The following is a 14,527-nucleotide window of genomic DNA, read 5'->3' on the forward strand; positions in this document are numbered from 1 at the left end:
GATGTAGTGCAACCTATCCACCCAGACGGGCCAGACCTGTGCGCTTGTCGGAGCCACCACCAGCCTGCCTGGCTTGTAGGGTGAAGGGACACGTATCCAGGGGTCCAAGCGAGTCCTCCGTGGGCCTGCCCAAGACAGCCCAACGCCGAGGACGTGGCGCCTCTCTATGTGGCGTCGAGCAACATTCAGGGGTGCTCACTTCTCTAATAATCCAGGAACCCTTCTTTCCTTCGGCCTCAGCTCCACTGCTGGAGTTAAAAGGGTTGGGAAAGACGGAGGGTTAAAAAATATGGAGGGCATTTTTATTCTCCAGAGATTGGGAATTAAAAAGAATTTAATCTGTAGATTGGCTGCTGTTAGTTCTCCCTTCTTTTTATTCTATCACCTGGACCTTCTTTTTTATCACCATCAGTGCAATATGTTTCACGCACACGCGCGAGTCAATTCTTTTTTTCTGAAAGCAATCAAAATTTCCAAAACTCCATGCTAATCTGGCTAATCTCATCTATCCAACCGCCAAGACCGGATTGCTTGAGATGATAAGAATCTGAGTCTCCAAGCTAATCTACCTATTAAACGGTCATCTAATGATGAAGTGCTCGCATATACACAAAGATAACTAAAATCATAAACATGCACAATCATAGCGAAAATCGTAAAGCAAACGTCTGTCATTATAATGCGTGAGGAAATGACACCTTAAAAGCAAAGCATCATTTAGAAACTTCCTTCGTAGCTCCAGGAAATGGACCACAGCTCAAGCTGTCAATTCAAATTAACGGGTCTTCGGATCCCGAGAAACGAAAACCAAAAGATCTTGGATCTGATTGCTGCATATGCTGCTGAATGTTCGAATCAAAGTTAACATCAATGGCCAAAAACTCATCCGATAATAACAAAAACTTAATCAAACATTTGTTATTGATGCCCATCTATCTAGAAAGGAGGAAAAAAAAAAACTACTACCGATCAAGATGGAATTGCAGAGAAAAAAAAACACAGCCAAATAACCATAACAAGGCAACAAAACTTGGAGTAGATGCCTCTGAAGGAGTTGGAAGTACAAAATTTGAACGCAGAGTTCCCTACTACTGCTTGTTATGTGACAAGTGACAAGCAAACATGGCTGAACCTCCACATTCTCATCAGCCACTACTCTCAACATGAGGTGATGATCCACTGTTCCTGCAGTCTCCGTCTAAACATCCATTGTCTGCAGATGCGTTGCCATATCATCCATGAAAGAAATGCACATAGGATCAGCTGAAGCAGAAAATAATTGAGTTTTGAACACAGTGAAACCACAAATAGTACATAAATTTATTGCAACTGCCGACTATCGTCGGGTACTCATCTCTAACAAAACAGATCTACTACAGGCGCTCTATCTGAATGGTTACATGACTGATGTTATACTCCCTCCTGATATATCCTATCACGTTGTCGAGTACACGATCAGCATCCGCATCTGGTGTGATTGTTACATGGCAAGCTAGCAGGACCTTCCCCACTGTGATGGCCCATATATGCAGCTCATGAACAGCAACCACGCCATCCATCTCACACAGCCCCTTCTCGAGCCTTGTTGCATCAATCTCCCGTGGTGTGCTCTCCATGAGGACCTCCAGTATGTTCCTTAGCATCTTGATTGTAGTCAACAGCACTATAACAGAGAAGACGAGTGTGCATATCAGATCAATGATCTTCCATTCAGGCTTGTACCATATGATAGCCCCTCCTATCATCACTCCGATGCTTTGAATGGAGTCTCCAAGCACATGCAGATAAGCACTGTGGACATTTACGTTCCTTTCCTTCTTGTTCTTCTTCTTCCTAGTTCCCTTGATACCAGAATTCCCATCCAAGGAGTCCTCTGAATGTTTAAGGAGTGGTTCTTGCTCATCCTTGAGTATGTCCTCCCTCGAATGATGGTGATGGGTTGTGACACTAATGCCATGGCTGTGTCTGTGCTCTATACAATCCGAATAGTCGTCGTCGTGGTCGCCTTCATGGTGAGAATGATCATGGTCGGACTCACCATGACTGTGACTGTGTCCACCATGACCATGGCTGTGCCCACCATGGCCATGATCATGACCCAGCACAACAGCCATGACAATGTTAACCAACAAACCAAAGGCTGAAACAGCAAACATTAGGAAGCCATGTACCTCCCCACTGTCATGAATAATTCTTGCAATAGCTTCATAGACCAGTATGCCAGCTAAAAGCCATATCATCTGAATAGAAACCAGTGCTCCAAGTATCTCTATTCGGAAGAAACCATATGATTGCCGTGGTGTTGCCTCCCATCCTGATGCCCAGAGTGAGAACAAGGAGATAGCAAAAGCTGCGACATCTGAAAGGAGATGGGCAGCATCAGTCAAGATTGCAAGGCTGTTAGCTTTAATGCCTCCAACAACTTCTACACTCATAAATACGATGCAGAGCACAACAGCAACTAGAAGCTTCCTCATGGATGCAGCTCTCTCTTTGGCATCTTCTGAGCTGGTTTTAGAATCAGAGAAATCACAAGCAGCACCTCCACAAGTCTTGTACCCACCTAAACCAGACAACCCCACAGGCATGTCCACATTTACTTCAATGATCTGTGTTGCCTGGGAATTTGAAGTTTCCATCTGAATTCATATAAGATGAAGCACAACCATAATTAGTGCTAAACTAATCAGCAAGAAAGTGTAGGATTATATCTTCGTCTATGAGGATAAATCAAATCATATATCCTTTTATTGCTAGCAAGCAATGCGGAAAAATGGGTAAGATCAAAGGGTTATAGTCCTATAGGCAACTAAATAAGATGAAATGGGTAAGATAAAAAATGCAAATGGATACATTCCTAGAGATCAATGTGGTGAGGTTAAGGGAAAGCCTTGTTCCCATTTACCAATAGCATGAGCAGTATCTATCCACGTTGTATACACACTGCGTCAAATCCTGCTTATCACTTTCAATTTTTCAGTACCCATTTTTCAGGTCAATGCTGACGTTTGAACTTACTAGGTCCCTCGGTTTCTTTTTTCAGACATTCAGTCACCCAGGTGTAATTTTTCCCTTTGGTAGAAGTAGTATCCAACATGATGACAAAAAACACTTATCAACATTGAATATGCACACGAGACTAATGCTACCCCTTCCTTGACCATCTCAACTTTTTTGCAGCTTTGATAAATAAACTTCTAATTCAAATAATAAATTAATAGAGATAACTGATTTCTCAACTAAGTAACCAAGAACTAGTTAATCCAACACCTAATATAGTGGATAAGGCATATCAGTTTGGCTCTTAACATTTAGCTGAACTACGAAACTTGACCCATTTAGAGGAAGCTGGTTTGATTCAACAATAATGAATGCAGTACAACATAGAGTGAAGGTACTTAAAAATGCAATGATATCATAGTAGCCTATATAGAACTATCACCTCACTATGTCAACTAGACATCTACACGGTTTGGTCCCACTGGTTTTCATTGTTCCTCACATTGAAGTTAGTAATTCCATCGTTCTAGAAAACCAAGTCATCATGCCATTTGGCCATTGAGCAAAATATCCTTCTATTATTGGAAAGAACTGTAATTTTTTAACACCAATGTGATGTCGTCTGCAATTGTAAACCTTTTCACAGCAAGATCAATCAAATTCTATGTAATCAAAATATGCATTCGAGAGTTCAAAACAAAGTTTTACCCATACAGGATTCTGACATTATTACTATCTTTCTGCAATGTTTTGGAAGTACAGAATCAACATAATAGAAGAATATAGTTTTGAATAGCTCCATTGCCTCTGTAGCAAGACAAACCACTTTACACCCTATTTTTCAACATTATTACGATCTTCTGTACAAGTTAATAATTTCTTCACATTAAAGTTATTAATTCCATCATTCTGGAAAACCAAGTCATAAGGCCATTTGGCTGTTGAGCAAAATATCCTTCTATTACCGGATACAGCTGTAATTTTTTAATGTAATTGTCAAAACATCAAAATGATTGATTTATCTTGAACTTTCCAACGCTGATTTGACTATGATCATCGAAAGCAGAAACTGTTTCGGCTATTACACTTTTTTGCAAAGCAAGGTGACATTTGTAGGGAGCAATGTGTAAAAAAAGGTACATGTAAAAGGGGTCACGCCCTTCTCACTAAAAGAGTGTATATATATATATATATATATATATATAAAAACAAACAGAAGATGACAGGAAGTACGAAAAAGTAGAGATGGCCAAACCCATAACATCATGATGAAAAATAAAACAAAAGTGTCCCCCAACTATACCCAACCAAAACACCCTTAACCTCCCCATCAAATTGCGACCCAATACCATTCAATTCTAGACTTACCCTAGAACAAATTGCCACATACTTTCCTACCATAAGCCCACCAGCTTCAATCATTACTTGAGAAAATGGTTTCCATCAACTCCCTATTCCAAACACAGAGTTGGATGGGGTATCTAGGAAGGGACAAGAACTAGAGTTATAGTAGTAGGATGGTGACACCTTATTGCCTGGATCATCTGTCATTCCTCACTATGTAGCTTTTAAACTAGTTAAGATCCCTAAATAACAACATGCCAAAAAACAAGGAAAATCCTTAATCAAATTCCAGATATCAAAACGGACTTGAAAATCTTTTCCTTACCGTCCCACCTCTAAATAGAGCCTTTAAACAGCTTATGGAAAATGTGGCAGTCATATAAAGCCTCGAGAAGAGAGGTCTAAGCGCCCATCCCATTCTTTCCTCAAATTCCACCATAACGATGGGAACGGAACTATTTCATTTCCTTTACCGTAATACATCTCGAATTCAGTAAAAAACTAATATAGCTGAGTGATTCCTATTAACCTTCCACCTCAATTGGCGAAGCAATATGTCAAAAAATCTCTACGGAGACCTTGAATAAGGTAATCTACTCATCAAAAACTTGAAGTCAAATTACAAGAAACTCTAGAGCAAGGAAAAACAATGAAAACATAAGCAAGTCTTAAGAATCATAAGAACAGAAACAAAAGAAGCAATCTTGTCTCCTCCAAGATTGGAAGATCAATTCCTAACAGGAATAGATTACTCATAAAGAACTCCAGAGGGGGGAATAATAATAATAACAGGTGAAACACATCAAACTTCAGAAAAAAAAAGAAAAAAAAACATAACCGAAAGAAAATAATTCAACAAAGTAAGCCACACAAAAATAAAGAAACTAATTCAAGACTACTATAGACCGAATCAACAAAGAATCAAACCATATAAAGAGTGATAAAAAGGAAAAAGGGAAAGGAAGAAGAAACGAACAAAAGCGACGGCGATCGAAGAGACAAGCAAGGGAAACTTACGAGAGGCAGACCGAGAAGGATTGTATCTTGTGAGAACCAGGGCTTTCTCTTATTTTTTCCCCTTTCCTCCGGCGGCGGCACGGCCTCGAGGACGAGAGGGCTTCGGGCGGAGGAACGGCGTCGCAACAGAGGTCTCCGCAAGGAGGCGCTCGATATATACGGCCGGGGCCGAGGAGAAGACGGGGGTTGAAACCAATTCGATTTCGGAAAGCAGCCACATTAAAAAGCATACCAATATGTCGACCCACCCTAAAACCCTGTGCGACATTCACCAGAATCAGGGTCTAGGGACCCACCCACAGGTTATTTGCGATCTTAGTCGAATTAGGTGGTTCTATTTCGGGCCGTCGACTTTAAAATAAGGCTACGTTTGTTCCACGTATTTGGCCACATGGGAGAACTGCGTGCTCGGCCACGCCGGTGCACGACACCAAGCACGGAGACGAGCGCGCGATGACTGGAACCCACATGTGGCACGCAGGGATTGGTAGGGTTCACCAGCGTGGCCGTGTACGCGGTGCGCGCTATAACTTTTCCGAATTAAGGATCCGTTTCCTTTCATTATCGGATGCGGGAATATGCCGGTGGACCAGGTCCGGTCCTGCTGGCCTGTTCGCGCGCATATTTGATATTTTCGTGGGCCCGGGCCTGTACTTATAAAACAAAGGCCCAACGCGAGCCTCAACGGCTGATCAGGCCGGAACGGCTCCGAATCAGCTGTCTAAGTACAAACAGCAATCAGCATTCCTTGCCTGCCTGTCACGCTTAGATTGGACATATATAGCAAAACACGGGTCCCCTGTAGGTGGTCGTCGGCGACACGCGGTTGGTTTTTTCTTTTTCTTTTCTTTCTCTCTCTCTCCACGGGGAAATCAGGAGGATTCTCGAGGGGAGAAAGGGACAAAGGGTACGAGCTCATGGAGTAGCTTGTCCGTTTCCTCACAATTTCATTCTTTCTCTGAACAGAGTAGTTGGGTTGGAATTTGTTCCTTGCACATAAAAAATCGTCGTCCTCAGTCCTCACTTATCAGAGTGGGTTTCGCTTCTATTATTATATTAGGTGTAACAAAGTCGACATTATCCGCAAACAAGTCTGTCCTAAGAATTAGACATAGAAGGGAGAGCTATCATTTAAATATAAGCCACACATATAATATATGTATATATAATCAAATACTCTATCTTAAATACAAAAGAAAACCTTATCAGTCTGTTGATGTCCAAAAGCCAAGGAGTTCTCCATCATTGTTGATTTTTTCTTGCGTTCATAACCCTCCTTTTGGCATTTAGAACATGCTTAAATTCTATTGGCACTAGTACTACTTAAATATTTTATGTGTTTCCTTTGTTTGAAGCATGTTGTCCTTATGACATTGATCCCTAGTGAGACATTGGACAACTACACGTGGTGGATCCGCTGTGTTCATATTCATTAATTTAAATGTCACCGTCGCTGATGGCTTCCTGCTGGTGGGTGCTCTGCCCCGACCAGTTTATTGAACAACATGGCAGTAAGTGCAGTGAGAAATTGCTGCTTATACCAATCCATTGAAGATGAGACTCAACCCAGTGATTTTCAAGAATTGGAACTAGGACTGCATGATTTGCATTGGGACCACCTTGAGCTAGGCAACAGCTGTGTGGTTGAGGAGCGAGCAAGCCCTCATATGGCACATAGTAAGGAAATAACTTGCTGAAGAGCACCCATTAAGCCCAACCATGAACAGTTGCCCTGTCACTAGGGATACCAAGGGCAAGTTCCCCTTGCCGCTCCTCTCCTCCTTCTCCCCGCTGCCTTTGCCTTTGCCTCCGATGGTGCTTCTCCCCTTCTCTTCACTTCTCTATTTCTCTATGGATGCCGAAAGTTGGCCCACTTCTTGCAAAATCTTGAAAAATTGGGTCGATCTAGGGCGTTAGAGTTTGAGGGGAGGAATCAGGGAGAGGAAATGGGTTAGGGTTAGGATTTTGAGGGTAGACTCAAGGAGACATTGGGTGCAAAAATCAAGAGTTTTGTCTAAAATTTGGGGTGGGAGAGATGAATCTCAGCGTTATATATAACCCGGTTGAGTATAGGCTTTGGGTCAGGTCTTGAGCTAGATTTGTGCCTGATTTTGAATCATCTTCGGGCCTAATTCTAGGCTTAATTTCCGGACATGCAGGCTAGGCTAGGTCATGCATGAATTCGAGACCGGCTCAAAATATATTCAAGCCTTATTTTTAGGTTCAAAGCCAATTCAAACCATCTAGTTCTAGCACATGACCAGACCCGAAGCCAGTCTATCCCGAATCCTCTTCCAAACCTAATCTTTGACCATCCCTCCTAAAGAAATGGTACACCGTAGTCACATGTTCATGCAAGCTCACAGTTCCATAAATTCACTCATGGTATAATGTTCGAGAAAGCATGATGCTTGAATGACGTCCTTCACATGTAAACGTGTATGTCATCAAGGAAACAATCAAGCAGTAAACTCAGTACCCACAGATGCAAGATTCTTTACGTATGTGACCATAATTTTGATTAACTTATGAATTTTCTTGGCTCTCAATCAAAAGGCCGGAGCTTTGATGGCCCACGGTCATTGTCACGCTTGCAAGTCACCTCACATGCAGCCCAGTAATACAGCTGCAAGGGCACGAGAAAAGCATTAGAAAGTGAGAGATAGATGTTCGAACGTTATATAAGTTGGCATTATCCTTCCTCGGCGCTGTGCCGTGATTCTTGAAGTGACTGGAATCTAATGTTGCCAATAAAACAAATGGATGCAGCTACGGAAAGTGCAAAGCCTAAAGTTAGCAGCCTGGGAGTATTTGGATATATTTTCCATAATAAGGTGATTATGCCTTTCCTTTTCATGACACGTAGGCCATGGTTACGTATGCGTGGCCAGACAAGTCAACTCATGATAGGACCGCCAGCTCGACCGTAAAATTACTTGACGGCAACTGCACCACTTAGGCTAGCCACGCCAGCTCGACCAATCATCATCTTCCAAGTTCCAGCCATCGCTAAATTTCCATGAAGACGTCGTGGTAGCTTGTGTCCCATCGCTAAATTTCCATGAAGACGCCATGGTATTTTTGATCCACGCACTAGCCGCCTCGCAAGATACGGTAGCACTTTAGCTAAAAATATTTATCATTAATGGAGTGGATGGTTTATTTGGGTAGGCCTATATTAGTTTAATACCTTCTCGGTCCAAAAATTCTGTGGCTTCTTACATGTCAATAAGCCTACAGATTTAGATTTAGGCTAAGACTGAGATGGATCTTTAGAACAATATATATACTGGACAGGCCAATAAACCCAATTTCTATAAAAAATCCAACCCGATCCCGCTATATTTTTCATAGGCTATTCAGTTTTTGGAGTTCTTAGGAAAGCAAAGATGTTGGACATACCGTAGAGAGGACATTTTGTACAAGATGATATAATCCTAAAATCAAGAATGATATGGATGGAGATAATGAGATCAACCTGTTTGGTCGCACTATAATGATCCTACGTAGTACTGATCTTAAATTGTTGCACTCCTCAAATCACAGCCTAACTCAGCAATAAAAATCATACTTAAGGATGGGCATCCAAGATCACCCTATGGCAGTAATCTTGGTTGAAATTTGAGGATAAAAATACTCCTTAGTCTAATGAAAAAATAGTATATTAATACACCACGGGGATATTATGTTGATATTACATGTATAGTATTCATGATATATCATATATTATAATATATTATTAATCATATTATTATCACATTATTCTTTAATTATATATTTTAAATTATAATAGAAATATATTATTATATTTTATATTTATATTATGGGATTATTTAATATATTACTTTTATTTGCCTTATTTTTTCAATCAAAATAAATATTAGTATTAAAGTAATAATGTATTATATGTATAAACAAAAATGCTCATTCTGTAATATTGATTATTATATTTTTATATAATTAATAAATAAATTTTTATGCAATATATTAGGAGTAGTTTTAGTATCATATGATTAGTAATCTTAAATTTTTATAAAATACTAAATAGATTATCTACAGATACTCAAAAAATTTTAATCATTGGAACATAGTATAACGTGGTGATTTTAGATCATCGGAGATCTAAGTATACCGGGATAAGGATCATCTGTAATCTAAGATCATCATAATAATCTCATTTGCATTACTAAATGCCACTCCAAGAAAAGATGCAACTTTTTTATTACTACTGACAATCAGCAGCCAATTGTTAGTACTCAGTAGACACGTACATCAAGAAAATTTCGTTGACAACTACAAAAATACCATCATCTTCCTCACTATTTTGATATTTAACATAGTTATACATATATACATATATGCACACACATACATATACTTACATATATACATACATACATAATGGCAGCAGCAAAAGTGTTGCTGCAGACCACTATAAAAGATTCACCGCAAAAGATTTGTACCAAAGAGTGATCCATTCACATCGACATTTTGTGGCTGGGGAATGTTTGATAATTCTCACAACACTTTCCATGTCTCTCTGAAATAATGTGTGACACCATATTTACGATTGATGTGAAAAAGTTGCTACCTTTCAGCCAAAAGTCTTTTAATACATATTCCTGCTTACTTCATGTTCTAAGAACATACACTGCAGAAAATTATCATCAATAAATCACATTTAAATTTCATATCATCAGATAAATCCCCCTACATAGCTAAAGGGGAAGAGAATATCTTTGAAATATTAACTGCTAGACAAATGCACGGGACATAAATTGCACCGATTCTATCAGATCCATGTAACCCAAAACCAACACTGCCAAATGCAATAGGATTAACTAAGAGTCACCAACACACCCATCCCTTTGCCTAAGCCTGGTACCAACTAAATTTGCTGTACTAATTGGTACCATCCTTATCGAGACCATATCGAGATTTAGTTCAGTATATGAGCCGAACCACTCTGTGCCTACTTGAACTGAGCCCTACAATGCGGGCTTGAGAGATAATATAGCTGATAGTGATAAAAAAATAAAAAAGTGTAGAATGTTTGTGTCAATAGAGAAGAAATAGAACATTATATTTTAAATAAGTATACAAACTGAAAACATACATCTATAATATTACTTTAGTGGGATGAACAATACAAATGCCAAAAAACAGATACCATTTTGCAGAATGGTGACCGTCACAGGATAATGCCTGCACTTAAATAGCCATTATACATATACAAATATTTAATTAAGAGGCCTTCTAATTTCTTATCCCATACGACAACATGATAAAATCAGTGCCTGTTATAGACAGAGGGAGCTGAATTACAACCTACAGCCTTCATGGTCACCAAAAAAAGAAAAAGGAATTGCAGCTTACAACCTTCAAATCTTATTTGAACTCAAATTCTTTCCAGGGACTCTACCTTCGCCAAAAAAATAGGGTGAAAGCAAAGAGACAACCACATAGTTTAGTATCTGCAAGGGATCTAGCACATTATTTTAGTAAAACCAGGAGTTGGAATCCATTCTTTGGAAACATCTATAAAGCAATTTGTGTAGGGATGTACCAAGTATCTCTCGCCCTCAGGATTTGGACCTTTCTCACCACCAATCTCGTTGAAACCATCACTGGCCAGATCAAAAGAGTATATCTTCCAGTCCACCTGCAAGAAAACAACATCAAGATCTGGATGAAAGGCCAGCGGCATAACTGAGTCGGCACGACAGCCCAGCTGACCAAGTTTGCTCCTGCGTTGCTCGATCAAAGCCTCGGTGTTAGCAGCATGCTTCAATACCCAATCTCGAGATTGGGTAACCAAATAACTAGTTACCTATTCTGGCTGAGCAACAAATCCAACCCATTTGCAGCTCTACCATGAGAGAAGAATCCCAATCTATTGCTACTCTGGCTTAGTCGATGCTGGTTGGATGCAGGCATTGTTGACTCTCTGTAAGGAACTGAAGATTTGATAATGCAAATCAAGGTACATGAAAAATATTTTTCACTCATGATATCCTTACTGAGGTTTGTGCTAACAGCTGGTAATGCTGTAGCTATGTCCAAAATAAATGAAGTCATGATGCACAGTTTGCATCTTTACATGAGGCCAGATTAGGGAGGAAGAGCATTTAAAGTTGACCATGTAGCATAACATGAAATTGAACAAAGATTATCATGACCAACTGAACCTCATATAACACCAATAGAAGTAACCAAATGCATGTAGAGATCACAGACAGAGAGATGGCAGATTGACACTTGAGTAAGATGCAGCTGGTCAATGGTGATCATCTTCTGGTCTCCTTGGTCTGGGAAGAAAATCATCCTCTCTTCAGTACCTTGCAATCAAAAACTACACCTTCCAACCAGGCATGATCAGCTAAGGCATCGACACATAACCCATAATTGATCTCAGAACTCAGATACTTGGAGTCAAGGTGGCAAAGGTCTTGTTGGGCTACGGTGAAATTTGGACAACTAGCCTTGATGTTCCTTGTACAACAGTTGATACTGGGATGGACTTCACAAGTTTTGAACTCTGGTCTTTATTCAAGAGATTAGTGTATTCCACAAGACGAGAGTATTCACCACAACCAATGACTACACCCAAATGCCAAGACCCACAAGACCCTTACTCCCAAAATGTAGCACCTAAAGAAAGAAAAATCATAAGTAGAGGTCACAAATAGCAAGATGGCGATCAATCAAAGCATTAGATCATTTAAACTGGTGTTAAATAGCTGTGTTTTTTCAGCAAACACACTTTCAAGAACCAGGATCTGAAAGCAAATGAGTTTTGCATGAATTAAATACATAACAGTTCAGAAGGTTCTTTAGATTTAATAAAAAAAACAAAAGTTTTATACCATTGAAGCATATGGTGACCACAAAATAAGATTTCATTGAAATAATCAAAGTGGTATGGATTATGAATCCAAAAGAATTTCCTCATTAATATAAGATCAAAATCAAAGTGATTAATCCGAAGCCCATAAATTCTCCACAACCAAAAAAAAAACATAAACAGAGGCAGTGAAAGACAAATTGATCACAACTCCGTCTCTAATATATTTGCAAGACAATTAATTGCACCAAAACCATGGGCATCTAATTAACAAATAAATCAATAAATGGCAAAAAAAGGATAACTAGGAGATGAAGCAAAATAATGTTGTAGCTGGAGATATGTTAAGCAGCAAGTAGAAGGCAACACCAGAAGCATATAAAAGCAATGGAAATGAGAGTGCCCGAACCACTTTGTATCATGGCCAACAACCTAAGCTTTGAAAAAAAAAAACAGAAACAGAAACAGAAACAGAAATTAGGATACTGGACCTTGGAATCACGACGTGATGGGCGATGTATACCTCGACCTCCTCTACAGGCAGAAGCTTCTTCCCGTCGTCTGCTCTCTTTGTCTTCTTGCTTTTTCTCTTGCCCTTGTTGGAGTTTTCCAGCCATCGGCAGGGCCTCCAAGACTGTAAACAGGGGTTATTTAGGAAGATGCAGAGGGTTTACGGAATCTTGAGTTCTTAGGGTTATTACGATAATCTTGACATGAGAATGATCAAAAGAAGCAAAGGTAAATGAGAATTCGGCATCTCATTGCGCTGTGTAGGAACCTAACCTTTAAAAGAAGGAGAAAAGAAATCAGGATTTTTGGCATGGAAAGAACAGTAAAATTTGGCACAAAACAAGCACAAGAAACTCCAACATTAAAAGGTCCTTCGGAATGTAATGAATGAAAAGCAAAAATTTATACCAATGAAGCATATAAAGAATCAAATTGGAACGGCATCAAAAGAAACCATCAGCATTATTTATGGATTAACCAAAAGAAATGAAGAAATGCGCATATAATGCAAAACCTATAAACGGAGACGATGCCAGATGATAAAGCTTACACCTCTCCAATTCTTAATCGATCCGCGTGAAGTTAAACACATCAAGAATCACATTAGAACAAGCGGCAAGAAGAAACATTACGCCAAATCACATTATAACGATAAAAAGGAAGCAAAGAAAGGAAGAACTTAGAATCGTATTGCGTTCTTGGACGGATCTAACAAGCTTTAAAGGAAGCAGAATGGAAATCAAGAAGCTGGCGAGGCCTACCTCGGCATCTTCTCTCCGCTGAAAAGCTTCCTCCCTTCGTCTGTGCTCTCACTCTCCTTGGAGTCATTCTCCGCTAGCGCAGACCGGAAGATAAAAGAAAGCAAGAGAGATGGAGAGGAGGTTTTAGGGAGTTTTGGGAACAGAGCTTATGGACTGGGGCTTTCAATTCTATCAGGCCTACCGCTACATACGGTAGTAAATAAATACACAAACAGTGTATTTAAACAAACAGCCAAAAATAGAAATAGAACTAAAGATGGTAAATTAGAACAAACATGAAAACCATAACACAACAAAATAAAGTGAAAAAACATATATTAGTAAAAATAATAATAATCATAAAATGGATAAAAATGTAAAAAGAGAAAACAACGAAAGAAAATTAAAAATATAATGCCATAAGTAAAAGCATAGTAAGACTCAAGAGAAAGGACAAATTTCAAAATACAAAATCTCAAAAAAAAAATTATAGAAATGCCATAACAAACTATGAAGGAATGTATAGCAAGATACATAAGATATATAAAAATAACATCACTAAAGATAAAATGGTATTTGACAGCTTGAAGAGGTTTGGTGCTTTATATAAGAATCCCACCTTGAAGTAGATGTAATGGATAGTTTCATGAAAATTTTATCTTTGCATAGGGATGGTTGGGATAAATGCTAGATTTTTGAGACTTAAATGTAACTTCTTGTATTAAATTATACATCGAAAATCTACAAAGTAGTTTGTTTTTTTTAAATATTGTTGATAGTTGAATCTTAAGCTCACTTCAAACCTAAATTGATATAGATACAAATTTTACCAAATTGCTCCAATCCCATAATATCACTCGTAGATAACTCACGTGATTTATTGGTATACAATTTTTTTCTCACTTTTCTAACTATTGTTCAAATTTAATATAGAAAAAATATAATTGCATAGACACTAGAAATATAATATAATATAACAAATATTGGAACTTATTTATTTTTTGAAATAAATTTTTGATATTAATATTGTGATACACCATCCTAATACAAAAATCCGATATTATATGTATAT

The 14,527-nt window shown here is 38.8% G+C and overlaps 2 protein-coding genes across 7 annotated transcripts; both read right to left on the minus strand.

Moving 5' to 3' along the window:
- Positions 1 to 1,241: 1,241 nt before the first annotated feature.
- On the minus strand, positions 1,242 to 5,545 carry LOC103709465 (metal tolerance protein 1-like). Its single transcript, XM_008794812.4, has 2 exons — positions 5,362 to 5,545; positions 1,242 to 2,639 (listed from the first exon to the last, which is right to left on the minus strand). Exon 2 carries the CDS (start codon positions 2,637 to 2,639, stop codon positions 1,374 to 1,376), a length of 1,266 nt encoding a protein of 421 aa, XP_008793034.3. The 5' UTR covers positions 5,362 to 5,545; the 3' UTR covers positions 1,242 to 1,373.
- Positions 5,546 to 10,457: 4,912 nt separating this feature from the next.
- Positions 10,458 to 13,620, minus strand: LOC103709460. Of its 6 annotated transcripts, none has more exons than XR_003386070.2 (4): positions 13,477 to 13,620; positions 12,697 to 12,839; positions 10,928 to 12,012; positions 10,458 to 10,835 (listed from the first exon to the last, which is right to left on the minus strand). XR_003386070.2 is itself a non-coding variant. In XM_026805411.2 (4 exons), exons 2-4 carry the CDS (start codon positions 11,437 to 11,439, stop codon positions 10,743 to 10,745), a joined length of 522 nt encoding a protein of 173 aa, XP_026661212.2. In that variant the 5' UTR covers positions 11,440 to 12,839; positions 13,477 to 13,620; the 3' UTR covers positions 10,458 to 10,742. The 6 variants fall into 6 exon arrangements, 1 of the variants encoding a protein (XP_026661212.2); XR_003386062.2 differs by having other exon boundaries at positions 10,458 to 10,846; XM_026805411.2 differs by having other exon boundaries at positions 10,928 to 11,108; positions 11,192 to 12,839.
- Positions 13,621 to 14,527: the final 907 nt, after the last annotated feature.

The sequence above is a fragment of the Phoenix dactylifera genome, chromosome 3 (genome assembly GCF_009389715.1).
Source record: "Phoenix dactylifera cultivar Barhee BC4 chromosome 3, palm_55x_up_171113_PBpolish2nd_filt_p, whole genome shotgun sequence".
NCBI classification, from domain to species: domain Eukaryota; kingdom Viridiplantae; phylum Streptophyta; class Magnoliopsida; order Arecales; family Arecaceae; genus Phoenix; species Phoenix dactylifera.

Bases quoted from the DNA above. Each gene is read 5' to 3' on its own strand.
- LOC103709465 (XM_008794812.4), bottom strand. From the start codon at position 2,639: ATGGAAACTTCAAATTCCCAGGCAACACAGATCATTGAAGTAAATGTG.
- LOC103709460 (XM_026805411.2), bottom strand. From the start codon at position 11,439: ATGACTTCATTTATTTTGGACATAGCTACAGCATTACCAGCTGTTAGC. The intron at 11,109-11,191 runs GTAACTAGTTAT...CGAGCAACGCAG, and splicing joins TTGTTGCTCAGCCAGAATAG to GAGCAAACTTGGTCAGCTGG. The intron at 10,836-10,927 runs GTACATCCCTAC...GATCCCTTGCAG, and splicing joins CTGAGGGCGAGAGATACTTG to ATACTAAACTATGTGGTTGT.